The 19,217-nt window shown below is 45.0% G+C and overlaps 1 protein-coding gene across 3 annotated transcripts in view; it reads left to right on the top strand.

Moving 5' to 3' along the window:
• Positions 1-19,217, top strand: part of MYLK (myosin light chain kinase) — an 807,913-nt gene that overhangs the window by 745,887 nt on the left and 42,809 nt on the right. For all 3 annotated transcript variants that reach the window (XM_088460742.1, XM_088460740.1, XM_088460741.1), the window contains 3 exons: positions 1,338-1,541; positions 6,509-6,726; positions 17,121-17,244. In XM_088460742.1, coding sequence (XP_088316868.1) covers positions 1,338-1,541; positions 6,509-6,726; positions 17,121-17,244 — 546 coding nt within the window. The remainder of the gene's footprint in view (positions 1-1,337; positions 1,542-6,508; positions 6,727-17,120; positions 17,245-19,217) is intronic.

Genomic DNA, 19,217 nt, shown 5'->3' with positions numbered 1-19,217 from the left:
GCACAAACATAGTACATAAACAGTTGAGCAGAACAAGAAAACAGTGTCATACAGTTTAAGACACTACAAGACAAGTACATGGTATATAAACACTGCTGCTACAGAAGCAGGAGGGCAAAAGTCACGGGTTAGGTGCTTTTGAGTATAGAGCAGATAATGTAAGTAAAGAAAGGATAAGCACAAGAGGAAAGAGGGCCCTGCTCGTGAGAGCTTATATTCTAGAGGGGATGGGCAAACAGACAGGGGTGACACGAATGGGGTAGACAGTGAGCATGGGACAGAGGGTTAGGCTGACAGATGGCTGGATTCCTATTTTACAGTATGTGTGGAAGTCATTTGAATTAAGATTTACGCCACTGACATTCTACTTTAAGAGGCAGTTTTTGTAGTTTACGTGAAGTCTGACGGGTAGCTGAAGCCACTTCATGAAGGGCTATTTAGAGAGTTTGGTTAACGTGTGAACCAGCAGTCTCAGGTAAATGTAGAAATTGGTGAAAGTAGTTATTGTAAAGAGATGTTCAGATGTAAAATAATAAGTTGTGATCAAGTGTGAATTCTATAAGGCACATTTATTGATTTGGAGGGTGATGGGAGAAGTGAGGTTTGCAGGATATTTATTCCATAGTAAAACCGCTGTGTGTGTGTGTGGGGCCTGGATTTGGTGATATGTCACCAGATAATAAAAGCAGGATGGAGAAGTAGATATAGTTGTAGGTGTGTAAAAGTTTTTTATAGTGACACAATGAGGCTGTAATAGTCAATTTTTGATGAAAAGAAAGCTCATTAGTTTTTAGAGGAGGTGAGTGACTCAATAGGGCGGCAGTGTGCCCAGAGAGGTGAGATGCAGGGAGAGTTAGAGATGTTATGTCCTTAGAGAAAATACAAAGGAGGGAGTTGATAAAAATAAATGTGTAGTACATGGTGAGTTTTAGGTTTGTTATTTTTAGACAAATTTTAAAGCAATCAGTTTCTTAATCTGAAATTACCTTAGATGTTGGTCAATGTTTGTTCAACTGTTTGATTAACTGTTATGTAATCACACTTTGTGCATTTAACACTTGGTGCTTTTAACCCCAGCTGAAAACTGCCCCAGCTGCCCCTAGACTGAATATAAAGGAGTATAGTATGTTGAGAGAACTTGACTTAACGTATATAATTTAGTGTATCACCTCATCATTAATGCAACATGTACAGTAAATGTATTACTTCAATCATCTTGTGCTGAGATCTGGGGGCTGCCTGTTGTATAATTGTTCCATGATTTCCAGAATCTTGCCAGGATCTCGCCATGTGTAAGCTTGTGTTTTGAGCGTTCTGAAACAGTCTCACTCTTTTAGGGGGAAGTTCGGACAAGTGTTTCGACTTGTCGACAAGAAGAGTAAAAAAGTATGGGCAGGAAAATTCTTCAAAGCTTATTCTGCCAAGGACAAGGAGAGTATAAGGCAGGAAATTGACATCATGAACTGTCTGCACCATCCCAAACTTGTGCAATGTGTGGACGCCTTCGAGACAAAGAGTGACATGGTGATGGTTCTCGAACTGTAAGTGGAACATTTCTTGAGCAGAGATATGATAAATGTGTCCCTATGTTTGTCAGTCTTTATGTAGGGATGTGCTTTTACAAAGGGGAAGAGGGGGGTTGATGTATGTAATTTCTATGAATATCCCATAAATATTTATCAAAATATTTCAGGTCTGTTAAGGTGAATACACACGTAACGATCTGTACCACCAACGACTTGAAAGATATCTTTGAAAGATATCTTTCAAAGATATTGTTCATAGATATCGTTCATAGATCGTTCAAAGATTGTTCTTTCAAACATCTTTCAAACATCTTTCAAAGATATCTTTCAGTGATTCATCCTGCCACATCTCTGAACAGGGAAAACTGACGATATCGTCCAAGTTGGCCTGCATGCATGGACGATGAAAGATATCTTTAAATTAAAAAATAAATAATAATGCATAATATCTGTTGAAAAAACACCCCCAAGGAAACGGACACCAGGCCTGATTCAGACCCACTTGCGAGCACATAGCGCTTGCAAGCGGGTCGATGGCCGGGCACTGCGCGTGCGCGAGACCCGTAGCAAGTGAATTTTCACTCGCTGCGGGTTCACTACAAGACGGGCCGGCTGTCGTTTGTGATTGACAGCTCACCCCGTTTTGTAGGCGTGCTAGGGGTGGCTCTATTAGAGCAGGAAGTACACTCGGGCTTGCGGTATACGAGACCCTACCACAAGGGTCTCGTCGCAAGCCCGATGGTCGCGATAATCACGACCATCGCCAGGCCGCCCGCTAAAGCTGTGGGTGGTCACCCACAGCTTAGCGAGCGGCCTGGAGGCATGGGGGTGTAAAAAAAAAAACGTCCTGATTCAGAGCGAGCGCTCACAAAGAGCATACGGCTCTGAATCAGGACCACAGTCTGATGGGGGGTGTACATTTCCCTACACATCACAACAGTGCCAGGTTTTCTAAACTCGCACAAGGCCCTGATTGCCACTTTTAAATAAATACTGGACAGAAATATATTATATAAAGCTGTATCTGTGTTTCTAGCACCCCCTAACCACCTCCTCATGTCTTGCTGACAAGAGACAATAAGAGATACCCACTGCAAGAAACCCCCGGGGGTAGGCATATATGTCCTGAATCAGCTCCCACCAGCAGCTATCTCCCATCTATGCTCCTTCTCAGGTTTTGACACCAGGCATGAGGCAGGAGAAGTCCCAAACCTACTCTAACCCCCCTTCCCCCTCAACTCCCCTAACAACTCCCCTCCTGGTCCTGAAACATAATCTGTGGAGTGCTCCACATACTTGTTGATTTAGGAATTTAGGGCCTGATTCAGACCCACTCGCGAGCGGCTGTCCGCTCGCAAGTGGGTCGATGTTCTGGACTGAGCATGCGCACGACGGAGGGAGCTCCGTCGTGCGCATGCGCCAGACGCGACGAGCGAAGGAAAGTCCTTCGCTCGTTGTGTCTGATCAAAGGGGGCGTGCTGTCGATGTTGATTGACAGCACGCCCCCTTTGGTGGGCGTGCCGGGGGCGTGCCTCCCTGACGGGGGCGTTCCCACGGGAACGCCTCCCGTCAGAAGCCGGCCCACTGACATCACTAGTGATGTCAGTGGGAGTGATTTTGGCTCTGATAGAGCCAAAATCACTCCGGAGCTTGCGGTTGAAAACCTCAACCGCAGGCTCCGGCACGCAGATTCGATGGTCGCGATGGTCACGACCATCGCGGCCATCAAAATGCACGCTCGTATAGCCTGTGGGTGGTGACCCACAGCTATACGAGCGTCCAGGAGGACGCTCCATTTTCATGGAGGGCGGCCCTCATTCAGAGCGTGCGCTCTGCTCAGTTTTTTTTTCCAGGTGATTTTGCCTGTGCAGGGGGCAGGCTTGAGAGGGATGCAGTGGTGAGCGTAGGCTGGGGTGAGGATGCAGTGATGAGTGGATGGCTGGGGTTGGGATACAGTGCCCTTACCCAATAGCTGCCATCTCTCTGTGCAGTTCATTTACACACGGCCAATAAAGAAATAGGAAGTGGATAGAGAGAAAAGAGGGGGAACAGAGGAAAAAAGGAAAAATAAAGAGCAAAAGGGGGAGATAACAACAGGGAAATGGGGGGGAGGAGTAACATAGACAGACAGGTAGAGACTAAGAATGGGAAATGAAGAGGGATGTATGACGAGAGGGACAGGGGCAGGGCCGGTCTGCCTATCTGGCAAATGAGATAGATGGAAGGTGTGAGGAGAAGACAAATGAAACCCAGCAATGCCGGGTACAACAGCTAGCGACATTGCAAAAATATTGGTAGTGATATTAATGTTTAATGTAATATCTGACAGTTAGAGGGTGGTGTTATATTTTTGTGTTAGTTTGTGTGACATATACCGATCAGTCATAACATTAAAACCACCTGCTGAATATGTGTAGGTTCCCCTTATGCAGCCAAAACAGCTCTGACCAGTCGAGGCATGTATTTCACAAGACTTCTGAAGTGTCCTGTGGTACCTGGCACCACGATGTTAACAGCAGATCTTTTAAGTCTAGTAAGTTGCAAGGTGTGGCCTCCATGGCTCTGACTTGTTTGTCTAACATCTGTGGGATTAAGATCTGGAGAATTTGGAGGCCAAGTCACCACCTTAAGGTGGTAGGCTGGGGTGGATATCCATGTTCCCCAAATAATTCCTGAACAGTTTTTGCAGTGTAGCACTGTGCAATATCCTGCTTAAAGAGGCCACTGCCATCAAGGAATACCGTTGCCATCAAAAGGTGTACTTGGTCTGCAACAATGTTTAGGTAGGTCGTATGTGTCAAAGTAACAGCCACATGAATGCCAGGACCCAATGTTTCTAGCAAAACAATGCCCAACACTGCCTCCGCCGGCTTTTTCCATAGTGCATTCTTCTGCCATCTCTTCCCCGGGTAAAAGACGCACACTCTCCTGTGCTTCTACACCTTCTTCCATGCTCACATGCCCATTGTAGGTACTTTCGGTAGTGGGCAGGGCTCAGCACTGGCACTCTGACCAGTTCAGCAATCTGCAATGCACTGTGTGATGTGACAACTTTCTGTTATAGCCAGCATTAACTTGTTCAGCTTGTGCTACAGTAGATCTTCTGTGGAATAGGAACAGATGGTCTAACCTTTGCTCCCCACACGCATCAATGGGTTTTGTGCGGCCATGACCCAGTCGCCGGTTTACCAATTGTCCTTCCTTGGACCACTTTTGGTAGGTACTAACTACATACCAGGGACTCCCCACAGAACATGCCATTTTGGAGATGCTCTGTCCTAGTTGGGTATGGGAGTCCGGCAGTCGGGATGCCGGCTTTCAAAAGTCAGACAGTGGCATCCTGATGCTCAGAATCCCAACAGGGGTGAAGGGTTAGTATCCTAACCATTCCCCCCTTCACCCTCTAACCCTAACCCTCCCTTCCTGCATCCTCACCCTCTCAGTTAGTGCCTAAACCTAACCCCTTAGTGCCTAACCCTAACCCACCCTCCGATGCGCCTAACTATAACCTCCCACCCACGCAGCCTTACTCTAACCCTCCCTCCAAGTGGTGCCTAAACCTAACCCTCCCCCCTGTGGCTAGCTAACCCGGGCCGCTATACTTACGATTAGGATGCCGGCTGTCTGGAATCTGGCGCCGGCTCTCACCTGATATTGGGATTCTGGTGGCGGTGTTGTGGCCAAAGGTTGGGATTCCGGCACTGGGATTTTGTCCGCCGGCATCCCGATCATAGGAAAATTTACTACATCCTGTCCCAGTTGTCTAGCCATCATAATTTGGCCCTTGTCAAAGTTGCTCTGATCCTTATGCTTTACCATTTTACCTGCTTCCATCACATCAACTTCAACAACTATATAAGTAAGTATACACTTGCTGCCTAATATATCCCACCCCTTGACAGAGTCCATTATAATGATATAATCAATGTTATTTACTTCACCTGTCAGTGGTTTTAATATTTTAGCTGATCGGTATATGCTGTTGGAGTCGACTTACCTTGAATAGTCCCAGTGTGGCTTTCTTCCAACATACTGTAGTACATCACAATTTCTGTAACTCATATTTAGCAAGGCCATCAATACAGTAATATACTATATTGGCACCATATCCATGTACTGTTGTGTTGGAGATCTTCATTACACTCCATGATGTACTTCATTACCCTACATGATGTAAGGACTGAACCTTCTATCCTTTGTACTGTTATAAAAGGTGTTAGGAATCCTCTGTTTTGTGAGCCACTTGCCCTTAGAACAGATGGGTGCCACTATCCCATATGTATGTGTAATACCTGAGACTGGGTGTCCTGGAGAGTATTCAGAGGGTGTGGACAGAAAGAACCACGTTTTGTGTCTTGTACAGTTAGACCCAGCAATTTCAGCATTTTATCATGGAAAGTACCTTATAAGTGTAAAGTGAAATGGGTGTTAGACCACTTCAATTCTCTGATCAGGTAGCCAAATAGTTCTAAAGTGAGGATACACTCAGAGTGATTTCCCCATTCCCAAGTGCTGTATTCAGTATTTTCATGTGAAAGAAGAATAGAGATCACTATTCACTTAAATGTTGTTCTGTCTGAGCATATCCTCACTTTAGAACAATGCTGTCTCCTTGTGAGAAAATGTCTCTATTTTAGATTCTACAGTTTTGAAACCCACAACAGTGACTGCCACTTATGGCCAGTGACAGACATCAGTTCTGACTACCTTCTGTCTTTGTAGTAAAACAAAGGTATTTGTGGTAATTTGATGTCAAACAAACCAATCTCATTTATATTTATAAACTAAAATGTCTAGAACTGGGGCAGTTCTAGACATTTTAGTTTATAAGACAAACAAATTGGTTTGTCTTATAAAAGTTATGGAGCTTAATCAGTGGCCCTCTGCCACTGCCTGGGTCTATGTAGGACCTGTCAACCTCCTTGTCTGACAATTCCTGTGTTATCTAGATTTCTCTTGTGATGGTGGGTTTCATCTCACAGGGTTTCGGGAGGGGAGCTGTTCGAGAGGATTATTGATGAGGATTTTGAGCTTACAGAAAGAGAAGTCATCAAGTATATGAAGCAGATAGCGGAGGGCGTTGAGTTTATTCACAACCAGTACATCGTCCATCTGGACCTCAAACCAGAGAACATCATGTGTGTAAACAAGACCGGGACCAAAATTAAACTCATTGACTTTGGCCTGGCCAGGAGATTAGGTGAGTGGACGTCTGTATGTCTTGTACTGTATTATAGTGAACGTTTACACATATGTATCATAGAAGACCAGATTTGCAAAAATCACGATGGCACTCTCCAGGAAGTTTAAGCACAACAATATTGAGAAAAAGACATTTTGCATAGTCACTTCACCATCAGTATATTCAGGCATTTACATATCAATGTATCAACAGACACTTAGCAAGTCTGTCGACTTCAGCTACCTCCGGGCCATTCAAGACTAACAACAAGTCAAAGTAACCAGCGGCGATGACATATGACATACTGCAAAATAATTTGGTGATATATATATATATATATTGAATCCTTATGCATTTTTCGGGGGCAAGGTCAGAAAAAAATCAACATAATATTGTCCAAATTCAGCATCAGCGCAAGCAGAGAACCGGACCAGCACACTATTTGAAGAGTCACACATTAAATAGAAATACATACTTCAGGGTAAACAAGCCATCTTACAGTTCACTAAGCATATTATACTTAGCATGGAAACATCTAATGTAGAGTCATCCAATGCAAAATCAGGGGAGCCATGCTCTAAATAAATATATATATATATATATATATATATATATATTAGCTAAAGTACCCGGTGTTGCCTGGGTTTAAATATTCAACTCATTAAGTTTTATTATGTGAGTCCAGAACAGGCTCCCTGGGTCAAAGTTCTGCCCGGCGCACTCTGCTGTGAGGTCCGACCAGGACTCCAACTACTCCTTTAGACATCCCAGAGCAATTGTCACCCTTCTGTGAAGTTTTCATCCAAATCCATCCAGTGGAAGGCTCAGAACAAGCTCCCCGGATCAAAGTTCTGCCAAGCGTACACCAACGGGAAGTCTGACCGGGACCTCAACCCCCTAGTATGTCTTCTGGGATCCAATGTTACCACTCTGTAATGTTTTAGTCCAAATCCATCCAGTGGAAGGCTCCATACAGGCTCCCTGGGTCAAAGTTCTGCCCAGCGTACACCAACAGGAGGTCCGACCGGGACCTCAACCCCCTAGTATGTCTTCTGGAATCCAATGTTACCACTCTGAAGTTTTCGTCCAAATCCATCAAGTGGAAAGCTCAGTACAGGCTTCCTGGGTCAAAATTCTGCCCAGCATACACCAACATGAGGTATGTCTACTGGGATTCAATTTTCATCCAAATTATGTGATATCATCCAAATCCATCTAGTGGAAGGCCCAGAACAGGTTTCTTGGGTCACAGTTCTGCGCACTCCACCGTGAGGTCTGACCGGTACCCTAACTACTCCATTAGGCATCCCAGACCAATTGCCACCCCTCTGTGAAGTTTTCATCCAAATCCATACATTTGAAGGCCAAGAACAGGTCCCTGGGTCAAAGTTTTGCCCAGCGTCCCCGGGTCAAAGTTCTGTCCAGCGTACACCAGTGGGCTGTCCGACCAGGACCTCAACCCCCTAGTATGTCTTCTGAGATCCAATGTTACCATTCTGAAGTTTTTGTCCAAAGCCATCCAGTGGGAGGCTCAGAGCAGGCTTCCTGGGTCAAAATTCTGCCCAGCGTACACCAACACGAGGATCAGAGTAAGGGCGCCTTCTCCTGGGGTAAAGTTGCACTTGTCATGCACCAGCCAAGTAGTAGTACACAAGTCCAGGGCCTTGGTACAAGTACACACAGTTAGAGTTATTAGCATCACAAAAATAAACAAAACATAAAAGTAAATCCTGGCCTGTCTGTCTCTAACTAAACAAAATTATTCCCTCTCTCAAAGTGGAGGGCCTAACATCCTTCTCACAAAACAGAAGTCTTTAGCACAGCAGTTCATTCAGTAATCCCTGTGTCTCTCAAAAGGCCTGTGACCTGTTCGCCAGGCAGTGAGAGATTGACTACAGAGACCTCAAGCCTCAAGGCTTCTAATAAGCTTCTGTCTACCTGACAGAAATGAAAAACCTGGGGCATATATATCTCCACTTGAAAATCTTTCCAGTGTTTTTCTCACAGTGTGCATTTACTTTGTTATTGCACATTCTCAGAGAGCGTTTAGTCACCCAAATACATCAATTTGATTATTTTAACTCATTCTCCCGTCGCTCCATTAAATTTGTTACTAGTCTATGTTGATAGTGTAAGAATGTGTGCTGGAGTATTTCCTCTCCATGTTTTGACAATCAGGGGTGTTTAGTGTGTAAGATCAACATGGTTCAGGATAAACTCAACTCCAGCACTGAAAAGTTGTCAGAGCAGCTTATTGGGTAATCCATGGCAACCATCCAATTAGTTTCTTTCGGTGCCCAGAGTGAACCTCCAGCTTGTGAGAAGGGACTTGTGTCACCGAATGAGGAGGATATACCCAACTGTGAGGTCCTGTGGATGACTCTATTTGGCAGAGGTGGGGTGGGGTAAAAATTAGGGATGTGCGCCGACCCCCGTGTTTTGGTTTTGGATCTCTATCTCCTTCAAGGTTTTGGATCTGGATTTGGTTTTGCAAACCACCCTCAAGTGTCTTTGTTTTGGATCTGGATTTTTTAAATAAAAAAATAGATAAAAAGTTTTAAAAACAGCTAAAATCATGTACTTTATGCAATCCAAAACCCGAAAATTCGTATTTAAAATCCGAATTCCGAACCACAAAAAGATCCGAACTGTGACCCGGATTTACCCAGATCTCCTCAGGAGATTAGAACCGCGACTCGAATTTACCCGGATTCACAAAATTCGGTGGATTCGGATTTCTGGAGAACCGAACCGCACATCTCTAGTAAAAATATTATGTTTAGACAGAGTAAGCCTTTAATTCAGGACTCAGAATTCTAGCATTTATAATATTACAATTTCCTATACACTTCTTTCAGAACTGTCTGCATTTGTAGAGGGGCTTCCCCTGTATCTGCAATGGTCAGTTTAGAGGGGCTTCTGCTGGAATTGTCCTAGTTAGTATAGAGGGGTTTCTGCTAGAATTGTCCCAGCTAGTATAGAGGGGCATCTGCTGGAATTGTCCCAGTGAGAATAGAGGGGCTTCTGCTGGAATTGTCCCAGTTAGTATAGAGGGGCATCTGCTGGAATTGTCCCAGTTAGAATAGAGGGGCATCTGCTGGAATTGTTCCAGTTAATATAGAGGGGCTTCTGCTTGAATTGTCCCAGTTAGTATAGAGGGGCTTCTGCTGGAATTGTCCCAGTAAGAATAGAGGGCTTTCTTACTGTCGCTGTCACTTCCTCAGTTACTGTAACTGTCATCTTAGGAGCATTTACCGCTACCACCCTTACCTGTTCTCATGGAAGTGGGCTCCCCTGGTCCTATCCCACTGGGCACACCTCCTACACACTCTATAATTCAAATATTCAATTATTAAGTGAGTTCATAACCGCTTTATAGACCATAAACTTCCCCCAGCAGTCACATAAACAACCGTATAATCTAAGAAAAGATCCCATCTTCATTCAAAGACTGATCTGCTTGCTGACCCCACTCTGACCGTTCTCTGCTGCTCATTAGGGCTGTTATTATGGTTGGAAATTCTTCCTTAAGTGATGGGATTTCATTTCTGCCCTTTTTTGGTCTGTTTAGTGGCTCAAGTAAACTTCATTTCAGATAAACTGGCTGTGAGATTTTCCCCTTAACTCTTCATAGGTTTATATTTGCACCACATCAGTCACAGGCACTTAGTGGATATGGAGTTCGCTACGGAGAACTTTATTTGTGTGTATGATTATACATACAGTTATAGTCTTGAAGTGTGTAATGAGTTAGAGGGGGCTCTGCTTATATAATGTCAGTATTTAGAATAATTAATAATGTTTGTGTTATCTGGTGTTTTTGATGGTACTATGACTGTGTCATTTATTACCATGTTATCTGTGACCCTCCAAGCATGCCATAGCAGTACAGTTAGGGAGTGTTTGTCATATTTTAAAGATCATGTTGGGGTTTATAGTTCAACAGTTGGTTATATAAAAACATGTATGTATGTACAGTGCCTTGCAAAAGTATTCACCCCCCCTTGGCTTTTTTCCCTTTTTTGTTACATTACAACCTGTAATTTATTTATTTTTTTAATCTGAATTTTATGTGATGGATCTGCAGAAAATAGTCTAATTTGGTGAAGTGAAATGAGTAAAATATATTTAAAAAATAATCTTTATTAATAAAATTCTAAAAATTAACATGTGCATATTGTCAGGGACCCATACCCAGTATCCCTGACGTGGGGGTGTGCACCACTGCTATAGGCAGAGTGCCGTAATACAAATACCTTACTTACAAAACTGCCACCACCGATGGAAACAATTTAAAGAGGCCACGGGTCCTCTATTATCCCAATAATTGCAAAGGCTCGGCAACAAGATGCCCACGCAGTTAATCTGTTGCTTAACCTCTCCACAATTGCGCAGACTCGGTGTCCCAGATGACCACACAGTTCGCTGAGACCAACCCTCTGCTTCCCGTACTTAACAATATGTGTAGCGTCACTAATAATCTCTTCAAAGACTAGGGTTCGAAGCATATATGAAATAAACTAATTAAGAATACTTTATTTACACAAAAGGTAGTACAATGCATAAAAAAGAATGTTACAGAAAAAAAGAATGGTTACAAAGGTACATACAGCAATATAAAATAAAAATGGTAGAGGTAGACTTATGGAAAACACGCTACGTTAGAAAACACGTAGCGCTCCACCCAGGAGGAATGGTAAGAAATGCAGAGACTACAGGTTAAACTTCAATGCGACAAATTGATCCCCCAGTTGAACACAGAACACTGGGCTTCAATCCCTATTATTAGAAGAGTATCACACCTCAGGTGATGTCATCAGTCCGCTCTGATTGGCGGATTAGATAATTGGAGGTCAGGAACCTCCCAGCTAAGTTTAAATCCCTTTAAACTTATAACAGAATAAACCTAATAACTTCCCCTGTGGATGGACTACCTACAATATGGGGTGTTCCTAATACTTGTCCATATTTTATCTGTTATACAAGTGTAAATATGATGTGGTTGAACTTGTCATAGTGCATTCCTGAGATATCTCATATCTTCAAATCTGTATGTCTCAGTGATCTGGGAATTGCACACAACCTGGATATGGAGTCCAATTATATATATATAATTTTCCAAGCTTCCAGCTATCACTTATACATCACTTTTGTCACAAATATGACTGATCATTGATCTGCCATATCTCATCAGTCTGGTTTCTATTTGTTTTACCCCCTATGGTGCTGACTGACTATAGATGCAGACACAAAGGCTGAGCAATACACATGCCCTGGTGACAACGTTATAATTGAAAGGAAACACAGATAGGCTCTAAGATAGACAAATCTGTGTTGTCTTTCCTAATTTCATTAACAGGGAATTTAGCCTGTCCCTGTTAATTTCATTACCTGGGCAATACTTTAACCAAAAGGTTTCCTGCCTTGTACACTTCCAAGAATAATTATCATGTGACAGCCATATGTTACATTTAACAATTCTTAAAATTGAGCTGTGGCTCCGAAATGTGAGAATAGGCCCTTTCAGGAACATACAGAGCTAGGTGCTATTTGCATGTCAAAGGGTTAGTTTCCATCTTCCCTGCCTTTCATAAACTTGTAACAGGACTCAAAGGATACATGACCTAATAAGGACAGTCAGCTCTCCTGCCCTCACATTTAGAAAAACAGTTATTCTATGGCTTTTAATTACCAATCTGTTATGATGTGAAAACTATAATTCGCACTATGTGCCATATCGCTAAATTCCATATGTAATCACCCCCCTTTGCTATGAAGTCCCTCAAAAGTTGTGGCGCAACCAATTACCTTCAGAAGTCACATAATTAGTGAAATGAAGTCCACCTGTGTGAAATCTAAGTGTCACATGATCTGTCAGTATTAAACACACCTTTTCTGAAAGGCTCCAGAGGCTGCAACACCACTAAGCAAGAGGCATCACATCATGAAGACCAAGGAGCTCTCCAAGCAAGTCAGGGGCAAAGTTGTTGAGAAGTACAATTCTGGGTTGGGTTATAAAAAAATCCAAATCTTTGATGATCCCCTGAAGCACCATCAAATCCATCATCATCAAATGGAAAGAACATGGTACCACATCAAACCTGCCAAAAGAGGGCCACCCACCAAAACTCACAGACCGAGCAAGGAGGGCATTAATCAGAGAGGCAGCACAGAGACCAAAGGTAACCCTGAAGGAGCTGCAGAGTTCCACAGCAGAGACTGGTGTATCTGTGCATGTGACCACAATAAGCCGTAAAGTAGAGCTGGGCTTTATGGAAGAGTGGTCAGAAAAAAACCGACTACTTAGTGATAAAAATAAGAAGACACGATTTGAGTTTGCCAAAAGGCATGTGGGCGACTCCCCAAATGTATGGAGGAAGGTGCTCTGGTCAGATGAGACTAAAATAGGACTTTTCGGCCACCAAGGAAAACTCTATGTCTGGCGCAAACCCAACACATCCCATCACCCCAAGAACACCATCCCCACAGTAAAACATGGTGGTGGCAGCATCATGCTGTGGAGATATTTTTCAGCAGTAGGGACTGGGAAACTGATTTGAGTCGAGGGACAGATGGATGGTGCTAAATACAGGGATATTCTTGAGCAAAACCTGTTTGTCTGCCTGTGATTTGAGACTGGGACGGAGGTTCACCTTCCAGCAGAATAATGACCCGAAGCATATTGTTAAAGCCAGTGTCGGACTGGGACATGAAGGACTCACAGGGGGAATGCAATGGTGGGGCCCACTAAAGGGAGGCGGTGCAAAGCTGAAAAGGTGTGGCCAGCCAGGGGTGTGGCTAGCTAACAGAGGACCATAAGTAAAATTGAAAACATGCACAGGTCCAGAGCCAAAAAAAATAAAATAACAATAATGCTGAATCTAGTATTATAGTTATAGTTTAAAAGCAGGTAAGTAATAATTTTTATGTCCAGTCTCTAAAAGGCATAGGGATTAGGAGCTCTAGCTCTAGTCACACTGGGCTAGCTTGGATGCAGCTATCAGCATTGTAAAGTCTGACATGTAATGTACGGTGAGGGATACCCATTGTTAGTCCCATTACATTAAGGTGCCAGCGTCTGCTGCACTTTGTCTGTGGTTCTGGGGTATTTACACTTTTCAATGGAGCATGCAAGCTAAATTTAGTCTCACTACTCAATGGCTCATTATTGCTGCCTGTACTACACTACTTCACCAATCGCAGAGCATTGCAGTCACTTCCATGCAATACAGAGAGTATTACAGTGACCACCATGTAATGAAGAGAACTTTACAGTGACAACCATATAATACAGAGAACATTACAGTGACCGCTTTATATTGTGGAGAATAGCACCCTGACTACCATATAATGCAGAGAACATCATAATGCCACCATTAAATACAGAGAGTGCCGCAGTACCCACCATATAATGCAGAGTCGCAGTGCCTGCCATGTACGTAATACATAGTGTCGCAGTGCCCACCATATTATAGTGTTGCAGTGCCCACCATATAATACAGTGTTGCAGTGACCACCATATAATACAGAGAGTGTCGCAGTGACCTCCATATAATACAGAGATATGTGTGCGCTATATAAACAAATAGATATTATTGGCACATTCACTTTTTACTAGCCTGTGCACCATTTACTGATATACCCATTTTTCCACTTGTAATACATCTGTAAAATATATTTGCATAATCAATTTTGTTGGTGGGGGCCCTCACAACCTAGTTGCCCCAGGGCCCCCCACAAGCCTCAATTTGGCCCTGTCTATGCTTGCTGACACAAACTATTACATTGTTGTTTTGTTAATCCTTATTACATTTTGGGGAGACACACAGATCAGCAAGCATAGACAGACCTAAGGCATCTTTATGTGACACTGTTTTTTTTGTTTAATTTTTACAACCAGCCCCAAAAATGTAAAAATCAAATATTTCCTCCATTGTTTCCAAAAATTACTAACCTTATTGACTTAAGGCCATTCAGTCTGCTGGTGCCAAACTGCAGATAGATGTTGTTTTCCAGGCTTCTCTGTGCCTGGGCTCCTCCCCTGCTGACATCACCGCTGGGATCAGCGCAGTGCAACTTTTGCTGTCAATTACAGAAGGGTGCAGCCCACCTCTCTCCGCTGACATCACCGCTCAAATCCGGGTGCTGCATGCAGGCTGCTACTGCTGCTGGCAACTATATTTGTGCTCAGCCAACTGCCAGCCCAGTCGGCCCCCGCACACCTCCCCCCGTCCCCGAAACCAACCGGGCTTCTTCTTACAGCACCACTGATTCCTTCTTCGGAATCAGTGGTGAAGTCACGGGGGAGGAGCTAACCACAGGCTGCTCCTTACTAAACTCCGCTGTCACAGCGGAGCATAATAAGGAGCAGCCTGTGTTAAGCTCCTCCCCCGTGACGTTCCCACTGATTACGGAACAAGGAATCAGTGGCGCTGTAAGAAGCCCGCTGTTTTCTGCATAGTGCCTTCTGTCTGCCACACACAGGGCCTGATTCAGAGCCGGACGCTCTGACCAGAGCGCTCGCTCTGAATCAGTGCCCTCCTACCTAAAAATGGAGCGGCCTCCTGGCCGCTCGCATAGTTGTGGGTGGCCACCCACAGCATATGCGAGCGGCCAAAAAGATGGTCACGATGGTCAAGACCATCGCGACCATCGGGCTTGCGACGAGACCCTGCGGTAGGGTCTCGGTGACCGCAAGCCCTGGAGTGATTTTGGCTCTATCACTCCCACTGACATCACTAGTGATGTCAGTGGGGCCGGACCCAGACGGTAGACGTTCCCATTGGAATGCCTCCGTCTGGCAGCCACGCCCCCGGCACGCCCACCAAAGGGGGCGTGCTGTCAGTCACCATCGACAGCACGCCCCTTTTGGTGCGAGACCCGGAGCGACAGCTTGGCTGTCGCTGTCCGGGTCTCGCACATGCGCACGACGGAGCTCCCTCCGTCGTGCGCATGCGCATTGGGGTAACATCGACCCGCTTGCGAGCGTCCTGCGCTGGCGAGCTGGTCTGAATGACCCCCTCAGAGCCCTCTGCACATCACCTACCGCTGGTCACTTCCTTGTATGTATAAAAAACGGTGCCAGTTACAGCGGCTAAGCCATGCCCTCCCGCGATAGTGGGCATGGCCATAAATCACTGGGGCCCACCGGGGAATTCCCCGAATCCCCGGCAGCCCATTCCGAGCCTGGCTAAAGCAACACTCGAGTGGTTGAAGGGGAAACATTTAAATGTGTTGGAATGGCCTAGTCAAAGCCCAGATCTCAATCCAAATGAGAATCTGTGATCAGACTTGAAGATTGCTGTTCACAAGCGGAAACCATCCAACATGAAGGAGCTGGAGCAATTTTGCCTTGAGGAATGGCCAAAAATCCCAGGGGCAAGATGTGACAAGCTCATAGAGACTTATCCAAAGTGACCTGCAGCTTTAATTGCCGCAAAAGGTGGCTCGACAAAGTACTGACTTTAGGGGGTGAATAGTTATGCACGCTGAAGTTTTCTGTTATGTTGCCCTAAATGTTGTTTGATTCACAATATAAAAAAAACACAACTTCACAGTTGTAGACATGTTCTGTGAATGAAATGATGCACACCTTCAAACGATCAATTTTAATTCCAGGTTGTGAGGCAACAAAACATGAAAAATGCAAAGGTGTTTGAATACTTTTGCAAGGCACTGTGGACCTCATTCAGAGTTGGTCGTTGCAGCCACACGGTCGTACGCCACAGATGTTCGCTAAACTGCACATGCGTAAAATTCGCAATGCGCGTGCGCAAACTAGCTATTACGATCAGAAATTGCTCTCTTCAACTTGGTCAGGTCGTTAGTTTGAGTGACAGGATGAGGCGTTTGTGGGTGTAACAGGGGAAGGTGCTTGTGAACGGGGGAGTGGAGATCCGAACGCAGGCGTGCCTGACTATGCAAATGGCGTTGTATGGGAGTGCATAATTAACTAAGTAGTGTCATGGCACATGTGACATGGGCGGTTTTTACACTGACTTGATCGTAGTGCTTAAGAGAGGGTATGGTCTACCTTAAGGTCTACGAGTAGCTCCGATGGTTCCCGATGGTTTCTTTTAATCCTTATATAACCGGAGATGACGTGTAATGCGAACGAGAAGGGGGCGTTTTTTTAGTCTTACAGCCGCATCCTCCCCTCGCTCGTCCAGCTAACGATCCCATCTTAACGACGCAACTTGCGAGCGCTTCATTTGCATATCCGGCCCCTTTTACCTTACGACCGTGCAGCCGCAATGACCGACTCTGAATGAGGTCCTGTATGTATGTATGTATGTATGTATGTGTGTGCATGTATGTGTGTACTGTGTGGGTATGTATTGGCAAGTATGGATGTGTGTATGCATGCAGTGGCTGCTCCAGAATTATAACCAACTGCTGCTTTCATATTGCAGAGAATACACCAAATTTAAAAGTGTTATTTGGAACCCCTGAATTTGTGGCCCCAGAGGTGATTAACTATGAGCCCATCGGATATGCCACTGACATGTGGAGCATCGGAGTCATCTGCTACATCCTGTAAGTTACAAAAGAGGAATGTTTCTGTAGTGATCAGCTCAGACAAATGCACTTAGGCCCTCATTTAGAGACGCGCGCAAAAAGCGAGCACTCGCTCTGAATGAGGGCGGCCGCTTTTGATTTGAAGCCGGCCTCCTGGCTGCTCGCTAAGCTGTGGGTGACCATTGGGGCTTGCGACGAGACCCTTGGGGTAGGGTCTCGTCTCCCGCAAGCCCCAGGTAACTTCCTGCTCTAACAGAGCAGGAAGCTCCCTACTGACATCACTGTTAATGTCAGTAGGGCCGCCTACAAGTGGCAGGCGTTCCTTCAGGAATGCCTCCGTTTGTCCGGCCACCACCCACCCCGCCTACAAAACGGGGCGAGCTGTCGATCAACATCGACACCTGCCCCGTTTGTAGCGAGCCCTGTAGCGAGTTTTTGTCACTCGCTCCGGGGCTTGCGCACGTGCACTGCGAGCGCTGTGCGTGCGCAGGCCCTCACCATCGACCCGCTTGCGAGCGCATAACGCTTGTGAGCGGGTCTGAATGAGGGCCTTAGTGCTATTGTTGTGCTTCATTCTTCCCTGCCTTTCTCTCTCCTCCACAGTTTACAACCCATGTACAACCCATGGCGGATGGGGACTCATTAACTACCCTGCAGGAACATCTCCTGCCCACTAAAGTGCTGCTACTTCTCTAGCGTTTACTTTCACATTCCAAGCAAGAAATTGTTTCCACTAACTGTCAAAATGGTTCATATCCCATTATTCCTTTAAATGGATATTAGAACAGCAGGGAGTGACAGTCATGTGAGAAGCAGAGATCATGCTCCTGTCTGCTCCCAGATTATTCTGGAGACAGGGTCAGTACAGAGCATTTATACTGTACAGCTCAGAGTTCTTCTAAAGGATAAAGTAATGCACTAGGGTTATTTTATTCAAATGTCAAAGAGAATCTTCTCATTCTTTACATGATTTCATCATGATGTGCCCCCTTATAGTTCCAAAGTGCTAGGTGCTATTGGGCGGGATGCATGATGATGTATCGCGTGCTTGCTAGCGTTGGTAATGCCGGTATGCATGATGATCACCACAAAGGATTGCTCTGTCGGTAAGAGCGGTCCTTTGCGATGAAGGGACTTCTGGGTCTATCTAGGACCCAGAAGCCCCTCCGGCATCCTTCTGCACATGTGCAGAAGGACACACGCTGCGGAGGTTGCTGGAAGGCATCCGATTGGCTTCTATGGGTAATGGCATCAGGAAGATGGCATTACACAACGCAACCAAGTCCCGGTGTGCATCACACTCCGGGGCTTGGTGCATATGAGAAATACAGTCAAACCCGCATTTTGGGGTTTGACCGCATTTCTCCCTTCTGTAGCTATTACATTTGTATACCACCTACAGGACTTTAGATGGTACTGCACCTCAATACATTTAAGCAATTTAATCCACAATCAAGGCCGGTTCTAGACATTGCGGAGCTCAGGGCGAAAGTTCCCAGTGGCGCTCCCCCCCCCCCCAAAAAAAAAAAAAAATCAGATGGCGTTCCTCTGTGCGCGCGCTTCTGGAAAGGGGGCGTGTACTTGCGGAACACCCCCAATTAATCACACTGTGGGGCATGCCCAGCACTTACGAAGTTGCTGGGCTTCCCCCAAGCTCTCCCCCCGTGGCGAATAATTGCCATGTGCAGTAATGCGCCTTACACAGTATGTCTTACACAGTAATGCCCTTTATAACACATTATGCCACACGCAGTAATGCCCTGTATAACACATTATGCTACACACAGTAATGCCCTTTATAACACATTACGCCACACGCAGTAATGCCCCCTATAACACATTATGCCACATGCAGTAATGCCCTTTATAACACATTATGCCACATGCAGTAATGCCCTTTATAACACATAATGCCACACGCAGTAATGGCCTTTATAACACATTATCCCACATGCAGTAATGCCCTGTATAATACATTATGCCATACGCAG

The sequence above is a fragment of the Taudactylus pleione genome, unplaced genomic scaffold, assembly GCF_031769625.1.
Source record: "Taudactylus pleione unplaced genomic scaffold, aTauple2 ptg000977l, whole genome shotgun sequence".
Lineage (NCBI taxonomy): Eukaryota > Metazoa > Chordata > Amphibia > Anura > Myobatrachidae > Taudactylus > Taudactylus pleione.
Note: the sequence above shows the minus strand (reverse complement) of the source record. Positions and strands in the feature narration are given on the sequence as shown.